This window comes from Ahaetulla prasina, chromosome 2 (assembly GCF_028640845.1).
Source record: "Ahaetulla prasina isolate Xishuangbanna chromosome 2, ASM2864084v1, whole genome shotgun sequence".
NCBI classification, from domain to species: Eukaryota; Metazoa; Chordata; class Lepidosauria; order Squamata; family Colubridae; genus Ahaetulla; species Ahaetulla prasina.
The window spans coordinates 4,294,818-4,319,340 of record NC_080540.1 but is presented as its reverse complement, the minus strand read 5'-3'; the positions used below and the strand labels follow the sequence as shown (position 1 = coordinate 4,319,340).

General features: G+C 42.4%; 1 protein-coding gene across 1 annotated transcript; it reads left to right on the top strand.

Annotated features, from left to right (window-relative positions):
• The first annotated feature begins 442 nt into the window (after window positions 1–442).
• Window positions 443–24,078, top strand: LOC131189481 (zinc finger protein 91-like). Its single transcript, XM_058165565.1, has 11 exons — window positions 443–979; window positions 1,235–1,334; window positions 1,450–1,517; window positions 6,438–6,567; window positions 8,027–9,931; window positions 14,486–14,931; window positions 15,050–15,601; window positions 15,853–15,967; window positions 16,092–16,159; window positions 19,252–19,381; window positions 20,729–24,078. Exons 1-11 carry the CDS (start codon window positions 443–445, stop codon window positions 22,570–22,572), a joined length of 5,895 nt encoding a protein of 1,964 aa, XP_058021548.1. The 3' UTR covers window positions 22,573–24,078.
• Window positions 24,079–24,523: the final 445 nt, after the last annotated feature.

Here is a 24,523-nt window from a genome sequence, read left to right as displayed (position 1 = left end):
GGTTTCTTTCCTGGTCCCATGCTCCCCAGCCCGCCCCTCTCCCTGCACGGGGAAGCGGAAGAAACGGGGATGCCGGGAAGGCGGCGGAGATCCTGGGAAGAGACCGAGTGTGGGGAGGGGAGGGTCGACCTTGCGGAGGCCCAGCAGGAGAGGAGAGAAGCCAGGCGAGGATGAGACAGGATTTGCACCGGGCTCCCCGAGGGCCCAATTCTCTGCAGCCCGGTCTGTCTCCAGAGGGGGAGAGAAGTGGGGTGGCCTCTCCAGCTGCCTCCTTCCCGGCCCTGTTCTGGGGAACCTCGGCCCTGCGCTGGGTTGAGCAGCTTGGAGCTCCAGGTAGGTTGGGTGAAGGTTGTTCAGGGGCCGAATTCTACTTTCTAATTCTTGCTGTTTATTTTTTTCCCCACCTCAGATACAGAAACTCGAAGCCATTTGAAATCTTTGCATGCCAAAATTTTGTCTTGGAGGAAAAAAAGAGCGGAATAACTTGGAGGGATCAGTCCTGAGGCGCCAGAAATGGTCCTGTGAAGAAAAAGGCATCTGGAGACCCAGAGTTGTTCTGCAGGACAGAGAAAGGATGGCGACACAACCTTTGCGAAAGGAAGGAACTGGAAAAGGCCCTTCAGCTGCTCAGCCTGGGAAGCTCTGGACAAAGACAGGGCAGAAGATGCTGGAGGAGGAAACCATCCTCCCATCAGAAGTTCAGCCCTGCAATTTCATCCAATACTGGGAGGCTGAGGGTCCCCGAGGACTTTGCAGCCGACTCCATAGCTTTTGTAGACAATGGCTGAGACCAGAAAAGCACACCAAAGCCCAGATGCTGGACCTGGTGGTTCTGGAGCAGCTTCTGTTCCTTCTGCCCCCAGAGATGGAGGGCTGGGTGCGGGAGTGTGGAGCAGAGACCAGCTCCCAAGCGGTGGCCCTGGCTGAAGGCTTCCTCCTGAGCCAGACAGAGGAGCAAAAGGAGCACGTTGAATTGCAGGTGAGACACTTTAGGGAGCCCAGAAGGCAATAAAGAATGTGTTTGAATGCTTCACCCCTCCTTCCCAAACTTCTTTGACATTCTTAATATGTGGCGACATTACACAAATTCTTGTAGGACATTGTTCCATTGTTTTCTCACTCAACTACACTGATGGATATTGGGGGCTTTGAGGTTGTGTTCCAAATATGAATCCACTTTATGTTGTGTGATGTACATTAATTCTCCTTATTTTTTTCTTCCTCCTATTTGAAGGGCTGCACTGTGGAGACTAGAGATCCTGAGGGAAAGAAGAATCCATCAAATCCCCCTCAGAAGCTATTTTGGGAAGATCCGAGTCAGAACGCCTCAGGAAGTAATCAAAGATCCTCCATTACCTAGAAAGATCCCATCTGTCTAACCTTCTTCTCTTCTGTAGTATACCTCTTATTTTGTTAAATATGCATTTTGAAATTATTTTATCATTACAGAGAAACAAAGAATGAAGTTCTCTGGTTTTTATGATGGAGCTCAAACAGTAGTTGAATCTCCAAATCAAGTAAGAAAGGGAAAAATTATTAGATTTGTTTTCTCCTTTCCTTCGGGAAGTCAAGTGGGTGTGGTGAGTTTGTTCTCTTTCTATTTCCCTCCCTTGTTTGGACTTGATTACTTTTGTGATCCTGTGTGACACGGACAGTTTAATAGCAGGTTCAAGTTGCTGTCAACCAGCATAGCTTCCTCTGTAGACTCTTACGGGGACACAATGGTTTGTCATTTCTACCCTCAGATTCTGTTTAGGAAATGTTTTTTTTAAAGACCACAGGTTAACTGGTTCTGCTAGGTACTCCTCCAACTATGAGTTTACAAGAAGTAATTTTTAACAAGTCCTTCAACTAATAGGAATAAATGTATCACTGTAGTAGTGACTACTAGAGACCCGTTCTTTTTCTCATTCTTTGAGTTGGAATTCTGCAAGGCTAATGAAAAATAACTAAATACTCACATTGCTATATTGCCATTTTTGAAATGCCTTGTTCATGACCAGTCATTTAAAAAATAAGCAGATCATATTAAAAAAGAAAGTAGAATTTTAAAATCCAAAGAGAATGGCCACATAGATTTGTGCCCGGATTAGGAGATCAAACATTTCCACTTTGCAAAGGCTGAGAAATGACCTTCGCAGAGAATTTTCTCTTCTTTATTTTCTCTCATTCAGCCATTGGCTCAGATTGCTAAATCAATAAATGATAGAGCGATAAATCAGTCGATCCAGAAGTGGGATTACCTTACTGAAAAGCACTGTAAATTCTTCAGAGTCAATCAACTTGATAAAACCTGCCCCAAAGATTTCTTCAGTCAAGAAATCTCTCCTTCAACAGGAGGGGCGGGAGGACCCATTACAAGGGCGTGCCGAGGAGTTTAACGGTTATCTATACAATATAATCGTTCAGCTTCGGGACGGATTGGATCAAAATTGGGTAGATCCAGGCAAGTGTGTCGAGACCCGTCTTGTTGAGGCTGTTTGGGATATTTTTGATCCTGTGACTCCCGAGGACATGGACAGGTTGCTGGGAAGGTTGAATGCCACCACATGTTTACTGGACCTGTGCCCCTCCTGGTTGGTGCTGGCCACACAGGAGGTGACACGAGGCTGGCTCCGGGGGATTACAAATGCTTCTTTGCGGGAGGGGGTCTTTCCCGCTGCCTTGAAAGAGGCGGTGGTGAGACCTCTCCTTAAGAAGCCTTCCCTGGACCCAGCTGTTTTAGGAAATTTTATTTATTTATTTTATTTTATTTATCGTATTTATATACCGCCCTATCTCCCTAGGGACTCAGGGCGGTTCACAGGCAAATAAAAAGGTACATATAAATACAAGATAAAATATCAATTAAAAAACTTATTCTACACAGCCAAATAATTAAAAAAGAAAAATATAAATAATAAAACCTATTAAAACCAATATAAATTTAAAATCTAGTCCAGTCCTGCGCAGATGAATAGATATGTTTTAAGCTCGCGGCGGAAGGTTCGGAGGTCCGGAAGTTGACAAAGTCCTAGGGGGAGTTCGTTCCAGAGGGTGGGAGCCCCCACAGAGAAGGCCCTTCCCCTGGGTGTCGCCAAACGACATTGTCTAGCAGACGGCACCCTGAGGAGTCCCTCTCTGTGAGAGCGCACGGGTCGATGAGAGGTATTCGGTAGCAGCAGGCGGTCCCGTAAGTAGCCCGGCCCTATGCCATGGAGCGCTTTAAAGATAGTTACCAAAACCTTGAAGCGCACCCGGAAGGCCACAGGTAGCCAGTGCAGTCTGCGCAGGAGAGGTGTCACATGGGAGCCACAAGGGGCTCCCTCTATCACCCGCGCAGCCACATTCTGAACTAACTGAAGCCTCCGGATGCCCTTCAAGGGGAGCCCCATGTAGAGAGCATTGCTGTAATCCAGACGAAATTACCGTCCAGTCTCCAATCTTCGCTTCACGGCGAAGGTTGTAGAGAGTGCGGTGGCATGTCAGCTACCCCAGTACCTGGATGAAACTGTCTATCTAGACCCGTTCCAGTCCGGCTTTCGGCCCGGATACAGTACTGAGATGGCTTTGGTCGCGTTGGTGGATGATCTCTGGAGGGCCAGGGATAAGGGTTACTCCTCTGCCCTGGTCCTATTAGACCTCTCAGCGGCTTTCGATACCATCAACCATGGTATCCTGCTGCGCCGGTTGGATGGTTTGGGAGTGGGAGGCACCTTTTACCGGTGGTTCTCCTCCTACCTCTCTGACCGGATGCAGACGGTGTTGGCAGGGGGGCAGAGATCGACTCCAAGGTGCCTCGTGTGGGGTGCCGCAGGGATCGATTCTCTCGCTCCTCCTGTTCAACTTCTATATGAAGCCGCTGGGTGAGATCATCAGTGGTTTTGGGGTGAGATACCAACTGTACGCTGATGACACGCAGCTGTACTTTTCCACCCAGGCCACCCCAACGAAGCTATCGAAGTGCTGTCCCAGTGTCTGGAAGCCATACGGGTCAAGCTTAATCCCTCCAAGACGGAGTGGCTGTGGATGCCGGCACCCCGGTACAGTCAGCTGCAGATGCGGCTGTCTGTTGGGGGCGAGTCATTGGCCCCGATGGAAAGGGTGCGCATCTTGGGCGTGCTCCTGGATGGGCTGTTGTCCTTTGAAGACCATTTGACGACCGTCTCCAGGAGAGCTTTTTATCAGGTTCGCCTGATCCGCCAATTGCGTCCCTTCCTGGCCCGGGATGCCCTATGCACGGTCACTCACGTTCTCGTTACCTCTCGCTTGGACTATTGCAATGCTCTCTACATGGGGCTCCCCTTGAAGAGCATCCGGAGACTCCAGTTAGTCCAGAATGCGGCTGCGCAGGTTATTGAGGGAGCAGTTTGGACCTCCCATGTAACACCTATCCTGCGCAGACTGCACTGGCTGCCTGTTGTCTTCCGGGTGCGCTTCAAGGTGCGCTTCCAGTGCATTCTCACAGAGAGGGACTCCTTAGGGTGCCGTCAGCCAAGCAATGTCGACTGGCGGCCCCCAGCGGGAGGGCCTTCTCTGTGGTGGCTCCTACCCTGTGGAACGAACTTCCTCCTGGACTTCGACATCTATCCGACCTTAGGACCTTTCGCCGCGAACTTAAAACCTATTTATTCCGTCTTGCTGGACTGGCTTGATTTTTTTAAATTTTAATTTGATTTTATGGGTTTTAAATTTTTGTAAATTTTATAGGGTGTTATTGTATTTTAAATTTGGCCAATTGAATAAATTTTTTAAGGGTTGTTCTTAGTATTGTATGTGTTGTTCTTTTTGTATTTTATTCTGGCTGTGCACCACCCTGAGTCCTTCGGGAGAAGGGCGGTATACAAATTAAAATATTATTATTATTATTATTATTATTATTATTATTATTATTATTATTATTATTATTATTAAAAAAAATTTGAGAATTGTCCATTTTCTCATCTAAAAATAGGACTTGTGGGAAGCACAACCATTTAAGCTAGTGCATACCTTTCCTTTAGGAATTTGGGAACAATGGAGCAGAATAACAGTTATTCAGAGTTGGTATGGATCTTAGAGGTCTTCTAGTCCAACTCCCTGCTCAAAACAGGAAGCCCTATAACATTTCAGATAAATGGCTGTCCAATTTCCTCTTAAACACCTGCAGTGTTGAAGCATTCACAACTTCTAGAGGCAAGTCATTCCACTGATTAATTGTTCTCACTGTCAGGAAATTTCTCTGATCAGTTTCCATCCACTGCTTCCTTTCCCGCCTTCAGGTACTTGTCCTGCCTTCAGGTGCTTTTGAGAATAGTTTGACTCCCTCTTCTTTGTGGCAGCCCCTTAGATCTTTCAACACTGCTATCATGTGACCCCTAGTCCTTCTTTTCATTAAACTAGACATACCCAATTCCATCGACTGTTGTTTCTATGTTTTACCCTCCAGGACCCCAATAATTTTGGTTGCTCTTCTCTGCACACTTCCTAGAGTCTCAAGATCTTTGTTACATCTGGCAACCAAAACTGGATGCAATATTCCAAATATGCGACCAATATTGGATGCCAAGTGCTGTCTTACCAAGGCATTAAAAAGTGGTACTAACCCTTCATGTGCTCTTGATTCTATCCCTCTCTTAACGCAGCCTATAATTGAGTTAGGTTTTTTGACAACTGTAGCATATTGCTGACTCATGTTTAAGTGATTTGTCCACTAGGACTCCAAGATCCTCATTGTACTTTCTACTGTTGAGCCAGGTATCACCTATTCCATGCCTGTGCATTTAGTTTTTTGTCCTAAATAAAGAATCTTACATTTCTCACCATTGATTCTCATTTTGTTAGCTGGGACCCAATCTGTCGATCCTTCTGTCTCTTTACAATCATACATTCTGTGTCAATTCCATTTCTACATGTTTGTTACTATGTTCAGACTCTTGTATCTTCCTCATTTTATCTTTCCTTGCCCTTTATAACTCTCCTCCAACCATTCATACCATTTATCCCATGCCGTGTAGTATTCGGTTTCCTCCTTATCTTCTATTTCTTTTGTGAGTTTATCCATCTCTATGCACTCTAAAACTTTTCCTATCAAATTTTCTTCTGTTGGTATATTATTATTTTTCCAATTTTGTGCATATATTATTCTTGCTGCTGTTGTGATATGTATAATTAAGTATCCAAGATCCCTGTTGCACTTTCTACTGTTGAGCCAGGTATCACCTATTCTATGCCTGTGCATTTATTTTTTCTTTCCTAAATAAAGAACCTTTTCTCACCATTGATTCTCGTTTTGTTAGATGGGGCCCAATCTGTCGATCCTTCTATCTCTCCAACTTATTTTCTGGAGTGTTGGTATTCCTGTCAATTAGTTCTTGTCTGCAAATTTGATAAGTTCCCTTTGTATTCTCTTGTCTAAATCATTGATGAAGATGAAGAGATATTGCAATCCTCCTGTCTCTTCTTTTTCCCATGTTCAGGAGGGTCTTGTGTCCTTCGAGGAGGTGGCTGTGTATTTCTCTGAGGAGGAATGGTCTCAGCTGGATCCTGACCAAAAAGCGCTGCATTCGGAAGTCATGCTGGAAAACCATAGGAACGTGGTCTCTCTGGGTAAGAGTTTTCTAGTCCCCAGTCAGAGAGTTCAAGAAGACAGATTATAGTTAGTTTTTTATTAAAAAATCACTAATCAAATATCGTCTCCTGGGAGGGAGAAGGAAAAGATTTGGCCTTCTTGTACTCCAAGGAAGGAAAGATTCAATGTCTCTTTGCTTACATCAGGGGCCCTCAAACTTTTTAAACAGTGGGGGCAGTTCACGATCCCTCAGACTGTTGGGAGGCCGGACTATAGTTTGATCTGCCTAATGACTGACTGGCTGGGCGTGGCCAATTTAGCAGTCCATTTTGCCTTTGTCCTTTCTACGCTGTACTTGCTCAAAGGCATCTATTTACTTACCCCTCCTCAAGGGAAAAAGACTTGCCTGTCCTCTTTAGAACAGCAGCTTTAGGTTCCTTAAAATAAGCCATTTACAAAAGAATAAAAGAAACAGGAATTCTTTGAGAAATTGAGATCATCTGTAGACAGACAAAGACAAACACTGATTTGCTCTCTCTCTCTCTCACACACACACACACCTCAATCTGCTTTGAAAGGTAAATGTTATATATAAAGGAAACCTTGAGGACAGAAGCATCCAGTAACCCCCAATACTTTAGAACCACTGCCGAAACTATGAATGTTGCAGCACTAAGGCCGTCCACACTTACAAATGACATCAGAGATGCTGCAACATACGCCCTACCTATTCCCCCATCCCACCTTGCCGAGAGTTTCCCTGCGATGATGTAGTGAGCCAGCGGTTCCTTTGCTTGCTTTGGTGAATTTACAGAAAATATAGGGCTAAAGTAGTGAGATCACGTGAGATCAGTAGCGCGAAATCTCACCGCAGTGATCTCGTGTGATCTCACACTATAGTACCTTAGGCGTCTGTACTCTGCTAACTGAGGCCTGTACCATATCTGGCCGAAGAGCTCTTGCAAGCCGATGAGACTTTGGGGCAGTGAAACAGCCTTTCTCGAAGCCTTCCAACCTTTTCAGTCTCTGCATGAAGAGCGTTTACAAGCCAGTGGGAGGCTTCAAGCAAAGGATTTTGCCCCAAGTTTCAGTTCTTAATAGCTCTCTGCTGAAATTAACTTACCCCAATAAATCTTAAATTCTCTCCTAATTCCTCCTTGGAGGTTTTCCCTGCTTATTCCTTCACTCAAAACTGACTTTGAATGAGATTTGCATATATAGAGAATTGTAATGAAAGAGATATTTTCTAGATATTTTCAAAGCTTTCATGACTCATGAATATAGAAATCATTTATTTATTTATTTATTTATTTATTCGAATTTATATACCGCCCTATCTCCCGAAGGACTCATCATGTCTATATCACAGCATGGAAGGCATGCAAAATACAACATGATGGAATTTCGAAAAAATTCAGAAGAAAATTTATTGACTTTCTACATTTTGATCTTTTTCTCTAACCTTGTTATCATTTTCATTTCTGTTTTCCTTTGAAGGTAATAATGGGCAGGAGAATCAAGATTCCTGTGAACTGTTCCAAGTGATCAATGCTAAAGATGGAACGGAGAAGTTTGGAATTCGAATGGAATTCGAAAGCCATGAGAGAAACCAGTCAAATAATTGGAATCAGGATAGCTCATCTTCCACTGATGCTCTGATGCAAGGCTTTCTTGCCCAACAAGAGAAAAGAAGGAAAAAGCTAATCAAAGATAAAGTACATGTGAACAAACACCAATTAACCCAAAACAAAGGAGAAGATGCTATAAGACACAACAGACAAAATTACAGTGAGACATCCATTCTTTGTCTTGGCAATAGCTTCCTTATGTCTCAAAAAGCAGTTCACACAAAAAAGGATCTTTATACATGTTTGGAATCTGGAATACATTTTAGAACGAGCGGGCAATTTACTTCCCATGAAAGGATTCACACTGGGGAGAAACAGTGTTCAGAAGCCCCTGTAGCCCAGGCAGCCCAGTCCCTCCAAGCAGCAGGAGAGAAACCATATAAATGCATGGAGTGTGGGAAAACCTTTATTCATAGCATAGGACTTAGAAACCACAAAACGATCCACACAGGAGAGAAACCATATAAATGCATGGAGTGTGGAAAGAGCTTTGCTCTGAACAATAGACTTACTATGCACAAAAAGATCCACACAGGGGAAAAACCATTTAAATGCATGGAGTGTGGCAAAACCTTTGCTCGAAGAGGTCATCTTATTTGCCATAAGATGATCCACACAGGGGAGAAGCCGTATAAATGCATGGATTGTGAAAAAACCTTTGCTCGAAGAGGTGATTTTATTTCCCATAAGAAAATCCACACGGGGGAAAAGTCATTTAAATGCATGGAGTGTGGAAAGACCTTTGCTCGAAGATGTGATTTTATTTCCCATAAGAGGATCCACACAGGAGAGAAGCCATATAAATGCATGGAATGTGGAAAGACCTTTGCTCAAAGAGGTAATCTTATTACCCATAAGATCATCCACACAGGGGAGAAGCCATATAAATGCATGGAGTGTGGAAAGACCTTTGCTCAAAGAGGTAATCTTATTACCCATAAGATCATCCACACAGGAGAGAAGCCGTATAAATGCATGGAGTGTGGAAAGACCTTTGCTCAAAGAAGTAATCTTATAACCCATAAGATGACCCACACAGAGGAGAAGCCATATAAATGCATGGAGTATGGAAAAACCTTTGCTCAAAGAGATAGACTTATTACCCATAAAATGATCCACACAGAGGAGAAGCCATTTAAATGCATGGAGTGTGGAAAGACCTTTGCTCGAAGATGTGATTTTATTTCCCATAAGAGGATCCACACAGGAGAGAAGCCATATAAATGCATGGAATGTGGAAAGACCTTTGCTCAAAGAGGTAATCTTATTACCCATAAGATCATCCACACAGGGGAGAAGCCATATAAATGCATGGAGTGTGGAAAGACCTTTGCTCAAAGAGGTAATCTTATAACCCATAAGATGACCCACACAGGGGAGAAGCCATATAAATGCATGGAGTGTGGAAAAACCTTTGCTCAAAGAGATAGACTTATTACCCATAAAATGATCCACACAGAGGAGAAGCCATATAAATGCATGGAGTGTGGAAAGACCTTTGCTCAACGCCGTTATCTTGCTTCCCATAAAAAGACCCACTCAGAAGAGAAACCATTTAAATGCATGGAATGTGGAAAGAGCTTTGCTCAGAATCGTCGTCTATCTTCTCATAAAAGGATCCACATTCAGGAGAAAATATATAGCAATAGCAATTCTACTTTAGACTTACATACCAGTCCACAAAGCTTCATAGCAGTCTTTGAGCAGTTTACAAAGTCAGCATATTGTCCCCAGGAATCTGGTCCTTATTTTACCGACCTGAGAAAGATTAAAGGTTGAATGAACCATGAGCTGGTCAGGATCAAACTCCTGGCTGTGAGCAATTATGTTGTAGTTCTGCATTCTAACCTCTGACCCACCATATCTATAGATTTTTATGTGTATGCATATTCTGCCTTTCTTTTTTTTTCCAGGCAAATTTTTTTTATTTTCCATAATAATTCCCACAATTTAACCAGTGTACAGTACAATCACTTATCCAACAATCGATCCTATACTCAGATTATGCTCAATCAGGCCTGCTTGGCCGCCACTCCCTTCCTTAATCCTTCCTGCCCTTCTCATCCTTCTTCTACATATTCTGCCTTTCTGATCCAAATGAGACAAGCTAGAATCCAAAAAAAGTGAAATTTAATGTGGAGAAATGTAAGATTTTATACCTTGGTGGGAGAAAACAGATTACATAAAACCTGGCTCAACAGTAACTGTGAGAGTGACCTTGGGAGTCCGAATGGATGATCACTTAAATATGAGTCACCTGTGTGCGGCAGCAGCCAAAAAATCAAATACAATCCTTGGTCATATAAGCATTAGAGGCATAGAATCAAAATCAGATGAAGAACTGTTGCAGGATTTGGGTTTGCTAGACTAGAGAAAAGTAGAATTGGGAGTGGCATGATAGCAGTGTTCCAGTACTTGAGGGCCTGCCAGAAAGAGGAGGGGGTCAATTTATTTTCCAAAGCACCAGAGGGCAGGACAAGAAACAATGCATGTGAACTAATGAAGGAGAGAAGCAACCTGGAAGTAAGTTCTGTTATCCTCCATCCTTTTTTCCTAAGTTGGAGGTTTGAAAGCAAATATGAGCATCGGTGGAGATGAAGGTTACCATTTGGCCTGAAAGTGATGTGTGGCTGCCGATATTTAAGTGGAGATTCCCCAATCGTTTCAAAAAACTCCCTCTGATGGGTATATCCACTAGAGCAGAGTGGCAGTCAGAAATGCATTAGTCCTCAAACCCTTACTATTGTTTCATCTTTTCTTACTTTGCTTTATATTGTCAAAACCTGCAAGTAATAATGCAAGTAATAAATGAGAAACAAAACCATAAGGAGAACGGGGTTATAGTGATGCTGATGTCAGCGTTCCAAAGGATTCACCCATTGAAAACGGAACTTCGAGGCCAGCAGCTTCCTCAAAGTACAGTTTATTGCATACTTTATATTGGCACAACTGATGGAAGCTGATTGAATTTTCCCACAGATTTCACCTGGTTAAAAGTAACCCCCCACCCCCACAAGTCACTGGTCACCCTGTCCAATCCATGTCTTGCCCGGTTTCCTGGTTACTTGCTCCTCCTCTGGCCAGCCACCTGTAAGAATGCCCTTGGTTCTCAAGGAAAACTTTATTGTTTTGGCTGCAAAACCCCATCTAACTATTTCCCCCTCCCACCGTTGGTGTGGCATCCCCGAAGCCTCCACGATACTTTTGGCCAGGTTCATTTCAGGGTTGACAGCTGAATAAGAAAATGCAATCATGGGCTCTTTCTCCTAATTTTGTGGTGGCCTTAACCTTCCTCGCGTTGCCCATTTGTGAACGTCCACAATCTTATCAAACCCTTTTTAAAGTGAGATCTACAGAACTGGACACAGTATTCAAATTGGAGACTGACTAAAGCCCTATGTACCGCTTTAGGACCTTTTCATTGATGGTGGTACATCTGATGAGGCATCCCAGAATCTTGTTTGCCTTCACAGCTGCCTGATCGCACTGTTTACTCATTTTGCAGGTATCATTTTTTCAGTGCCATGGAAACGTTCAGACAGTTGTGTGAAAAAAGTGCTTGTTCTGTTTCCCTTCCCCCAATACTCCCAGCAAAGAGTCAGTCAGAGGCCTTCTTTTCTCCTTTTATTTACATAGATATATGTCCTGGCCACGTCTACCCACGGGCCTGCCAAGTTTCTGGAGATAACGAGGAAATAAGGCCAGAATTACTCACGAATATATTCTTCCCTCCATTGATACAGTTTGCCCGCGCCAATTCATTGCTTTGTCCAAGACAAAAAACCAGGAAGTCCTGCCTCCTATTTATAGTCTCTGCAGATGTCACTGCATGACAATTATGACTTGGCTTTATCCCAACGCTGCTTCTGCTGCGCACGCCGGTCACGCCTGTGCAGCCTTGCATCACTCCAAAACTGTTCTTGGGGCGTTGCCAAATCAGAAGAAGGCTCCAGGGAATCAGGTCTTGCAGGCCCCTCCTCCTCCCTTTGAGTGGGTGCCAGGGAGGGAAAGGGCTCAAGAGAAGCAGGGTTTGCCAGGTCTTCTCCCTCACTTTCTGAATCATCCGAGTCCAGGAGTCCGGGTCCAGGAACCTGGGTCACAACAGTGCTGCTTTAACTCAGAATAGTTCTAGTGTTCTAGAAATGTGCATACCTTTTTGTCTCTTCCGACCTTTGTCCACACATGGAGCATTGAAGCAAGTAGTTTTACGAAGGGAAAGCAGCGGTAGAGAAATACGGATGCATATTAAGTTCCCCTAGCAAGCCAGCCTACTGGCTAACTCATTCCTTGATTTACAATAATTTATTTATTACGTAACCATTTGACATTACAATGGCACTGAATTAATGATAGTTCTGATTCCCTCCCTTCCTTCCCCCCCTCCGCTCCCTCCTTTCCTTCCTTGTCCCAAATTAGGGATACTCTAGAGAATTGGAATGAAAACCACTCCAGTCACTGTGCTAACATTGCAAAACGATCAATCAAGCAGGAAGATCTTTGAAAATCATTGGGGTCAAACTAACGTGAAATTAATTGCTTCAGAAAACTACTTCAGTCCTTTCTGATGAAACACGCAGAAATGTGAATGGTTACTTTCTCTGGGATATGAAGACACCAAAAATAATCAACCTGCCAATATAGGAAAAAATGTGTAGCTCATGATTGAAACAAGGGGTCCTTGGTGCTCTCTGAGCTTAATTGTTTTGTTGCAGACATTTCATTACCTAAACTAGGGAACATCATCAGTGTACCAACCAACCTCAGAGGGCACCAAGGATCCTCCATCCAACTTGTGTCTGCTGTGTCAGATTAAGATCTGAGTCAACCAGTATGAATACAGAAGCAGGGAACCTTTTTCGGTCCAAGACCTTTTATGATGGACAGATGTCAATGTAGATTGTGTGCAAAAAGCTTCAGGTTGAACAATTGGTCTTTGGAACAAGGGGCCAGAATGAACAGAAGCTGAGAAAATGCATGGGCAAAATAAATTTTTCTAACATTAGGATCTTATATTTATCTTATTATGGTGTGCCAGGGGCTAGAAAAAAGGATAAAGGTAACTTAATTAATTGTGTTTACTACTATATTTTCCTCAAAATAAGACTACCTGAAAAATAAGCCAGAGCATGAGTTCAGAGCATCATCATGGCTTAGGACCGAGATACCTACGGGACCGTCTACTGCCAACATCTATCTCCCAACGACCGGTGTGCTCTCACAGAGAGGGGCTCCTCAGGGTGCCGTCAGCCAAGCAATGTCGGCTGGATTTAAGATTCTCTGAGGGGTCTATATGGAGCAAGCTTCTGGACTCCGACAAATACCTGACCTTAGGACCTTCCGCCGCGAACTTAAAACCTACTTTTTTTAAAAAAAATTATTTTTATTTACATTTATATCCCGCCCTTCTCCGAAGACTCAGGGCGGCTTACATTGTGTAAGGCAATAGTCTCATTCTATTTGTATATATTTACAAAGTCAACTTATTGCCCCCCCAACAATCTGGGTCCTCATTTTACCTACCTTATAAAGGATGGAAGGCTGAGTCAACCTTGGGCCTGGTGGGGCTTGAACCTGCAGTAATTGCAGGCTGCTGTGTTTTAATAACAGGCTTCTTACAGCCTGAGCCACCACGGCCCTTTTATTATACTTATTTTGTCTTGCTGGACTCGCTTAAATTTTAAATTATCACATTGATTTTATGGGTTTTAAATTTTTTGTAAATTTTAGAGGGTAATATTTTATCTATAAGTAGCCATGTCAAATAGATTTTTTAAGGGTTGTTTTTAGTTTTGTATTGCTGTTTTCTTTCTGTATTTTATTCTTGGCTGTACACCGCCCTAAGTCCTTCGGGAGAAGGGCGGTCTATAAATAAAAATATTCTATTCTATTCTATTCTATCAGTGGAGCGTGGGGGAGGGGCATGACCAGCACAGGAGGCGGTGACTGCACCTGCAGGGGCCAACGGTTTTCAGAAGCACCCTCTCCACAGATGATTCCTAGAAAGGAAAAGAGAGGGAGAGGGAGAAAGTGCCCTATCTGGAAACCACAAAAGTTTTTCTTCCGGCAGGGAAGCATTGAGAGGGGCTTTTTCTCCTACTCCCATGCCCATCATCCCTGCCCTTCCCTCAGATGCGCTCGTCTTTCTCAGGGAGTCTTGTAAATTCACGGAAAATCCACTAGGGGGAACTCTAGGAACTCTGGGGACATTGGGTCACTGGAAGGCGAAAGCGAAAGCTGGCTTTGTATAGGAGGCGGAAGTGACCTCACAAACGTTTGACGCTCTAGGACGCCGCAGTTGCTTTCCTTTACGCCTGGGGTTTCTCATGAGGCGGAGAGGCTGCGGGAGAATCTGACGGGGGAACATCCAGACGTGCCCCGGGTGAGTTGGGGGCTCTTCCCGGGCAAAGAGAGGCGGAGGAGGGAGAGACCAGCGCCCGGCGGTCCTCCGGCTTCAACCCCGGGTCCCATGCTCCCCAGCCGCCCTCTCTATGTAGTGGGAAGCGGGGATGCTATGAAAGCGGCGGGTATCCGTGGCTTCCTTCCCGCCTTGTGTCAGAGGAAGAGCCCGTGTGGGGGGAGGGGAGGGTCGGCCTTGCGGAGGTCCAGCAGGAGAGGAGAAAAGCCGGGCGAGGAGGAGGCAGGATTCGCACCAGGATCCCCGAGGGCCCCATCCTGTCTCCGGAGGGGGAGAGAAGCGGGGCGGCCTCTCTAGCTGCCTCCGTCCCGGTCCTGCTGGGGGGCACCTCGGCCCTGCGCTGGAATGAGCCGCTTGGGGCTCCAGGCAGGTTGGGTGAAGGTTGCTCAGTGTCTAAATTCTACTTTCTAATTCTTGGTGTTTATTTTTTTTTCATCTCAGATACAGAAATTCAAAGCCATTTGAAATCTTTGCAAGGCAAAAGTTTTTCTTGGAGGAAACAAAAGAGCGGAATCACTTGGAGGGCTCAGAGTCCTGAGGCACCAGAAATGGTCCTGTGAAGGAGAGGCATCTGGAGACCCAAAGGAGTCCTTGGAGCCATTTGGAGTTGCTCTGCAGGAGAGAGAAAGGATGGAGACACAACCTTTGGGAAAGGAGGGAGCCGGAAAAGACCCTTCAGCTGCTCAGTCTGGGAAGCTCTGGACAAGGACTGGGCAGAAGATCCTGGAGGAGGAAACCATCCTCCCTTCAGAAGTTCAGCCCTGGAACTTCAGGAGTCTCCAATACCGGGAGGCTGAGGGTCCCCGAGGACTTTGCAGCCGACTCCATGACTTTTGTAGGCGATGGCTGAGACCAGAAAAACACACCAAAGCCCAGATGCTGGATTTAGTTGTTCTGGAGCAGCTCCTGGCTCTCCTGCCCCCAGAGATGGAGGGCTGGGTGCGAGAGTGTGGAGCAGAGACCAGTTCCCAGGCGGTGGCCCTGGCTGAAGGCTTCCTCCTGAGCCAGGTGGAGGAGCAGAAGCAGCAGGTGAGATACTTTAGGGAGATCAAAATGGAATAGAGAATGTGTTTGAATTCTTCTTCCCACCTTCCCAAACTTCTCTGACATTCATAATATGTGGCAATGTCCCACCAATTCTTGTAGGACATTATTCCATTGTTTTCTCACTCAACCTGATTAATATTGGGGGCTTTGAGGTTGTGTTCCAAATATGAATCCACTTTGGTTCATGTGATGTACATTAATTCTGCTTCTTTTTTCCTTCCTCCTATTTGAAGTGCTGCACTGTGGAGATCAGAGATCCTGAGAGAAAGACAAATCCATCAAATCCCCCTCAGGAGCTATTTTTCAGGAGGATCCCTTGGGAAGATCAAAGTCAGGACACCTCAGGAGGTAATCAGGAGATCCCTAATCCTGTCTCATTATCCAGAGAGATCCCATCTATCTTACCTTCTTCTCTTCTGTAAAATAACTCCTCTTATTTTGTTAAATATGCATTTTGAAATTATCATTACAGAGAAACAAAGAATGAAGTTTTCTGGTTTATATGATGGAACTCAAACTGTGATTCAACCTCCAAATCAAGTAAGAAAGGGAAAAATTATTAGACTTGTTTTCTCCTTTCCTTCAGGATGTGAAGCAGGTGTGCAGAGTTCTTTCTCCTTCTATTCCCCACCCTTTTTGGACTGAATTATTTTTGTGATCCTGTGTGAGACATGGAAAGCATCATAGCAGGTTCAAGTTGCTGTCAGCCAGCATAGCTTCCACTGTAGACTATTAGGGGACACAATGGTTTGTCATTTCTACCCTCAGATTCTGTTTAGGAAATGTTTTTAAAGACCACTGGTTAACTAGTTCTGCTAGGTACTCCTCCAGCTATGAATTTAGAAGAAGTAATTTTTAATGGATCCTTCAACTAATAGGAATAAATGTATCACTGTAGCAGTGACTGCTAGAAACCCATTCTTTTTCTCATTCTTTGACTTTGGAATTCTGCAAGGCTAATGAAAAATAACTAAATAATCACATTGCCATATTGCCGTTTTTAAAATGCCTTGTTCATGACCAGTCATTTAAAAAATAAGCAAATCATATTAAAAAATAAAGCAGAATTTTAAAATCCAAAGAGAATGGCCACGTAGCGCATCTAATCGCAGTACTTTGGATACAAAATAATTTCCAATCCTCTGATTTGTGCCTGGATCAGGAGCTCAAACATTCCCACTTTGCAAAGACTGAGAAATGACCACAGAGAATTTTCTCTTCTTTGTTTTCTCTCATTCAGCCATTGGCTCAGACTACTAGATCAATAAATGATAGAGCGATAAATCAGTTGATCCAGAGGTGGGATTACTTTACTGAAAAGCACTGAATCAATCAACTTGATAAAACCTGCCCCAACTCTTTCTTCAGTCAAAAAATCTTTCAAAATTGTCCTTTTTCTCACCTAAAAATAGGACTTGTGTGAAGCACAGCCATTTAAGTTAGTGCATATCTTTGCTTTGGGAATTTGGGAACAATGGAGCAGAATAACAGAGTTATTCAGAGTTGGTAGGGATCTTAGAGGTTTTTTAGTCCAGGGGTCCCCAACTTTTTGGACCTCAAGGGCCACCAAGTTCATAATTTTAAATCCCTCGGACCACTAATAGAAATGCAGCATGCCGCTTGCTGAAGCACCTGGACTCCCAGTGATGGGATACGGTCCTTCAGGCACTCTCCCTCTCTCTCTCTCTGTATCTCTCCCACTTTCTCGTTCTCTTTTCTCCTCTCTCTTTCTCTCTCCCACTCATTCTCTCTCTCATCTCTCTTTTTCTCTCTCTCTCCCCTCTCTCCCACTCTTTCTCTCTCTCATCTCTCTTTCTCTCCCCCACACTCTCTCTCATTTTGATTCTCTCTCTGATTCTTTCATTCTGTCTCTCTCTCATTCTGTCTCTTTCAGTTTCTCTCACTGTCTCATTCTGATTCTCTCTTTTGTTCTCTCTCTGATTCTCTCTGATCCTCTTTCTCTCTCTCTCTCTCTCTTTCTCTCTCTTTTCTCCTCTCTCTTTCTCTCTCCCACTCATTCTCTCTCTCATCTCTCTTTTTCTCTCTCTCTCCCCTCTCTCCCACTCTTTCTCTCTCTCATCTCTCTTTCTCTCCCCCACACTCTCTCTCATTTTGATTCTCTCTCTGATTCTTTCATTCTGTCTCTCTCTCATTCTGTCTCTTTCAGTTTCTCTCACTGTCTCATTCTGATTCTCTCTTTTGTTCTCTCTCTGATTCTCTCTGATCCTCTTTCTCTCTCATAACATGGGCCAGTCTTGGGGCTGAGAGAAAGTCAAGCATCTTCCTGAGAGACCGAGGTGCGCGAAGTACCAACAAGGGCCAGAAGAAGTGCGGGAGCGAAGCATTACTTAAACTTCCGCAGCATCAGCATTCTGCATTGGTATATTTGCGCCAGCCAGTGGCACAAAGCAGCCCTCGTCTCCTGCCACTTGGGATTTGGAATGGTAAATGGTGACTGGTCCAGGGAGCAGCTGGATTTTGTTCTCCATTGCGGATGCCAGATCGCCTCCCTGCAAGCTCTCATCTCTCGAGCCCGGCCGAAGTTTGCTGCGCCGCTTCAGCAAGCGCTCCTCGAGAGACAAGAGTTTTCAGGGGGGCGATCTGACAGAAAGCCCTATAACATTTCAGATAAATGGCTGTCCAATTTCTTCTTAAACACCTCCAGTGTTGAAGCATCCACAACTTCTAAAGGCAAGTCATTCCACTAATTAATTGTTCTCACTATTAGGAAATTTCTCTTTAGTTGTAGGTTGGTTCTCTCCTTGATTAGTTTTCATCCACGGCTTCTTGTCCCACCTTCAGGTGCTTTAGAGAATAAGTTGGCCTCCTCTTCTTTGTGGCAGCCCCTTAGATCTTGCAACACTGCTACCATGTCACCCCTAGTTCTTCTTTTCATTAAACTACGGATACCCAATTCCAGCAACCATTCTTTTTTAAAAAAATAATTTTTATTGAACAGTTTTTTTAAACAAAAGAAATTTTTACATTTTTTTTCTTTACATTTCCACATCTGCATTCATTTCTTATATATCTATTTTTCTCCCTTACTTCAATTTACTATCTATACATGTGGTTCTAATATTTATTTATACATATGAATATATTAATGTACTAAATTACAATCATACATTCTGTGTCAATTCTATTTCTACATGTTCGTTACTATGTTCAAACTCTTGTATCTTCCTCATTTTATCTTTCCTTACCCTTTATACCACTCCTCTAACCATTCATACCATTTATCCCATACCATGTAGTATTCAGTTGGCTCCTTATCTTGTATTTCTTTTGTAAGATTATCCATCTCTGCACACTCTCAAACTTTTCTTATCAAATTTTCTTCTGTTGGTATATTGTTATTTTTCCAATTTTGTGCATATATTATTCTCGCTGCTGTTGTGATATGTATCATTTAATATCCAAGATACCTGTTGCACTTTCTACTGTTAGCTGGGACCCAATCTGTCGATCCTTCTACCTCTTTAGCTTATCTTCTGGAGTGTTGATATTCCTGTCAAATAGTTCTTGTCTGCAAATTTGATGAGTTCCCCTTCAATCCTCCTGTCTAAATCTTTGATGAAGATGAACAGATATTGCAAATCCTCCTATTTGGTTCTTTTTTCCGTGTTCAGGAGAGTCTTGTGTCCTTCGAGGAGGTGGCTGTGTATTTCTCTGAGGAGGAATGGTCTCGGCTGGATTCTGACCAAAAAGTGCTGCATTCGGAAGTCATGCTGGAAAATCATAGGAACGTGGTCTCTCTGGGTAAGAGTTTTCTAGTCCCCAATCCGAGCGTTCAAGAATACAGATTATAGTTATCCTTTTACTAAAAAAATCACTAATCTGATATTATTTCCTGGAAGGGAGAAGGAAACAATCGGGCCTTCTCCTACTCCAAGGAAGGAAAGAGGCAATGTTTCTTTGCTTAGATTCTTTCTGTGCCATATCTTATCTGTATTTTTCCATTTCTATTTGAACTTAAGAGGCTGAAAAGAATGGGGTGTGGTTTTTTTCAGTCAAGTTTTTTTTAATATATATATAAACATTTTGAATATAGTGTATTGTCCGGGCATACCTTTTACAAAAGAAAAAAGAAAAGAAATCGTAACATACATATTGATAGCAATAGTAGTAGTACAACAGAATGATTCTAACCATATTTATAATTATGTTAGTTTATTTGTAATCCTATTGATTATATTAGCATACTTATAAACAACATTAATGCTTAATTTATACATAACCGTGCTCTTTCTTCATCTAATTTCTACCTCTTATCTCTAACCATTGATAAAACCTATTTGACGTTAAGTGCTTTTATGTGTCCCCTGGAGGTCATGTGAGAGGAATGTGTTGTCATTTGTCCTCTGAAACCTCCCAAAATGAAATCTGACTTTGAATGACACTTAAGAGTCTGAAAATTAATGAGTAGTTACGATTGGCTTCTCCTCTCCCTTTCTCTCCCTCAGGCTAGCCCCACAGAAGCCTCTCCTCTCTATCCCCTTCTCTCCCTCAGACTTGCCCCATAGATCCTCTCTTCTCCCCTTCTCTCCCTCAGGCTTGGCCCCGTAGATCCTCTCCTCTCCCCTTCTCTCCCTCAGGCTTTCTAGCCAGTTGTCTTCATGAGGCTTGCCCCACAAAAGCCTGTCCTGTGCAATCCCATTCTCTCCAGAGTTATTTTCAAGTTGGGAGGGGGAGTAGGACGTCTAATTAGTATCAGAGCATGTTATAATAATATAGGAAATATTAATGCTCTGATGGTCATTTCGAAAAATCCTTTCTTAGTGAGCACCTGGAAGCCAAGAGGAACATACGTGGCAAATTTCAAGTTTGTAGGCTTTAAGGTTCTGGAGATTAAGGTTCTGTGATGATGCATGAGTGGTTTTTGCTTTTATATATATAGATTGTAAAGAAAGATATTTTGTAGATATTTTCAAAGTTTTTATGACTCATCAATATAGAAATCATCATGTCTACATCACACCACTGTAAGAATACAGAATACAACATAATGGAAGTTTTGAGAAATTCAGAAGAATATTCGTTGACTTTATACATTTTGATCTTTTACTCTAACTGTGTTATCATTTTCATTTCTCTTTTCCTTTGAAGGTAATAATGGTCAGGAGAATCAAGATTCCTGTGGACTGTTCCAAGTGATCAATGCTAAAGATGGAATGGAGAACTTTGGAATTCAAATGGAATTAGAAAGCCATGAGAGAAACCAGTCAAATAATTGGAATCAGGATAGCTCATCTTCCGTTGATGCCCAGCAAGAGAAAATAAAGAAAAAATGTATTGGGGAAAATGTGCAGCTGATCAAAGATAAATTACATGTAAACAAACGCCATGTAACACAAAACAAAGGGGAAGATGCTATAAGACAAAACGGACAAAATTACAATGGTACATTCATTCTTTCTCTTGGAAATAACTTCCTTACATCTCAAAAAGTGATTCACACAAAAAAGGATACTTATAAATGTTTGGAATCTGGAAAACATTTTAGAACAAGCAGGAATCTTACTTCCCATGAAAGGATTCAAACTGTAGAGAAACGGTGTTCAGAAGCACCTGTAGCCCACACAGCCCAGACCCTCCAAGCAGCGGAAGAGAAACCATATAAATGCATGGAATGTGGGAAAACCTTTATTCATAGCAATGGACTTAGAAACCACAAAACGATCCACACAGGAGAGAAACCATATAAATGCATGGAGTGTGGAAAGACCTTTGCGCAACGCAGTGCTCTTACTTCTCATAAAATGATCCACACAGGGGAAAAGCCATTTAAATGCATGGAGTGTGGAAAGACCTTTGCTCAAAGAGGTAATCTTAAATCCCATAAGATGATCCACACAGGGGAGAAGCCGTGTAAATGCATGGAGTGTGGAAAGACCTTTGCGAAACGCAGTGCTCTTACTTCTCATAAAATGATCCACACAGGGGAAAAGCCATTTAAATGCATGGAATGTGGAAAGACCTTTGCTCAAAGAAGTAATCTTAAATCCCATAAGATGCTCCACACAGGGGAGAAGCCATATAAATGCATGGAGTGTGGAAAGACCTTTCCTCGAAGAAGTCATCTTATTTCCCATAAGATGGTCCACACAGGGGAGAAGCCATACAAATGCATGGAGTGTGGAAAGACGTTTGCTCAACGCAGCTATCTTGCTTCTCATAAAAAGATCCACACAGGGGAGCAGCCGTATAAATGTATGGAGTGTGGAAAGACCTTTCCTCGAAGAGGTCATTTTATTTCCCATATGATGATCCACACAGGGGCGAAGCCGTACAAATGCATGGAGTGTGGAAAGACCTTTGCTCAACGCAATTATCTTGCTTCTCATAAAAAGATCCATACAGGGGAGAAGCCCTATAAATGTATGGAGTGTGGGAAGACCTTTCTTCAAAGAGGTCATCTTATTTCCCATAAAGTGATCCACACAGGGGAGAAGCCGTATAAATGCTTGGAGTGTGGAAAGACCTTTGCTCAAGGCAGTTATCTTGCTTCCCATAAAAAGATCCATTCAGAAGAGAAACCATATAAATGCATGGAGTGTGGAAAGACGTTTACTAAGAGCAGTGCTCTTACTTCCCATAAGGTGATCCACACAGGGGAGAAACCATATAAATGCATGGAGTGTGGAAAGACCTTTCCTCGAAGAGGTAATCTTAATTCCCATAAGATGATCCACACAGGGGACAAGCCGTATAAATGCTTGGAGTGTGGAAAGACCTTCGCTCAATCCAGTTATCTTGCTTCCCATAAAAAGATCCATTCAGAAGAGAAACTATTTAAATGCATGGAGTGTGGAAAGATGTTTACTAAAAGCAGAGCTCTTACTTCTCATAAGATGATCCACACAGGGCAGAAAACATATAAATGCATGGAGTGTGGAAAGACCTTTGCTCAGAATTGTCATCTTACTTCTCATACAAGGATCCACACTTAGGAGAAAGTATATAACAATAGCAATTCCACTTTAATCTTATATACCACTCCACAATGCTTTACAGCACTGTCCGAGCAGTTTACAAAGTCAGCATATTGTCCCCAGGAATCTGGGTCCTCATTTCAACCTCAAAAGGATGAAAGGCTGAATCAACAATGAGCCGGTCAGGATCAAGCTACTGGCTGTGGGCAGTTAGCTTCAAGTACTGCATTCTAACCTCTGACCTGCCATGTCTATAGATTTTTTTAAAAATATTTTTTATTAAACTTTTGACTTTTAAAAACAAAATAAAAATACAACAAAAACCAAAAACACATTAAAAACACATAACAGATATAACATTACATCATATATTATTTTACAGCTTGCCATATCAACATATATATTCTCTGTTCTTCTTCAATCGATCCTCTGCATGCTATGTTTACATTGGTATCTATTTACCAATCCGTCCTTATCCAGTTTACACAATTCAATGGTTTATACTTTCTTATTTTAACTTAATTAGGTTAACATTCCAACTTATTATTTTGATTTTTTTTTTCTAACCAATCATATAATTTATTCCACACTTTGTAATATTCCGACTCTTCCCTTTCCTTAATTTCTAGTGTCATCTTGTCCATTTCTGCACACTGTTAAGATTTTTTGGATTATTTCCTCTACTGGAACATTGTTTTGTTTCCATCCATATGCAACAGCGATCCTTGCTGCCGTTAATATATAATGTATTAGGTATTGCAAGGATTTCTCTATTTTTGGGTTAATTATTCCTAATAAATAAAGTTCCGGTTTAAATTCCATTTCTAGTTGGGTAATTCCCTCTAGCCAATTTTTAATTTTTTGCCAAATTTTTTTTATCTTGGGGCACATCCACCACATATGTAGTATGTGCCTAGCTTGTACCCACATCTCCAACAATTTGGTGGTAAATTTGGGAACATTTTGGTCAATCTCACTGGTGCCAAATGCCATCTATGAAACATTTTATACAAATTTTCTTTATAAGCTACTGCCATTATTAATTTATAATTTCTATCACACAATTTGTTCTATCTTTTTGATTCTATATTATGCAGGAAGTTTTTTGCCCAACAGATCATTGTTTCTTTTACTGTTTCATCTTCCATTTTGTATTTTAAGAGGAAATTGTAAATTTTTGTGATCACTTTCCCCCACCCTCCGATCCTAATAGAATTTTGTCTATATGAATAGAATAGAATAGAATAGAATAGAATAGAATAGAATAGAATAGAATAGAATAGAATAGAATAGAATTTTATTGGCCAAGTGTGATTGGACACACAAGGAATTTGTCTTGGTGCATATGCTCTCAGTGTACATAAAAGAAAAGATACGTTTATCAAGGTACAACATTTACAACACAATTGATGATCAATATATCAATATAAATCATAAGGATTGCCAGCAACAAGTTATAGTCATACAGTCATAAGTGGAAAGAGATTGGTGATGGGAACTATGAAACGATTAATAGTAGTGCAGATTCAGTAAATAGTCTGACAGTGTTGAGGGAATTATTTGTTTAGCAGAGTGATGGCCTTCGGAAAAACTGTTCTTGTGTCTAGTTGTTCTGGTGTGCAGTGCTCTATAGCGTCGTTTTGAGGTAGGAGTTGAAACAGTTTATGTCCAGGATGCGAGGATCTGCAAATATTTTCACGGCCCTCTTCTTGATTCGTGCAGTATACAGGTCCTCAATGGAAGGCAAGTTGGTAGCAATTATTTTTCTGCAGTTCTAATTATCCTCTGAAGTCTGTGTTTTTCTTGTTGGGTTGCAGAACCGAACCAGACAGTTATAGAGGTGCAAATGACAGACTCAATAATTCCTCTGTAGAACTGGATCAGCAGCTCCTTGGGCAGTTTGAGCTTACTGAGTTGGCGCAGAAAAAACATTCTTTGTTGTCCTTTTTTAATGATGTTTTTGATGTTA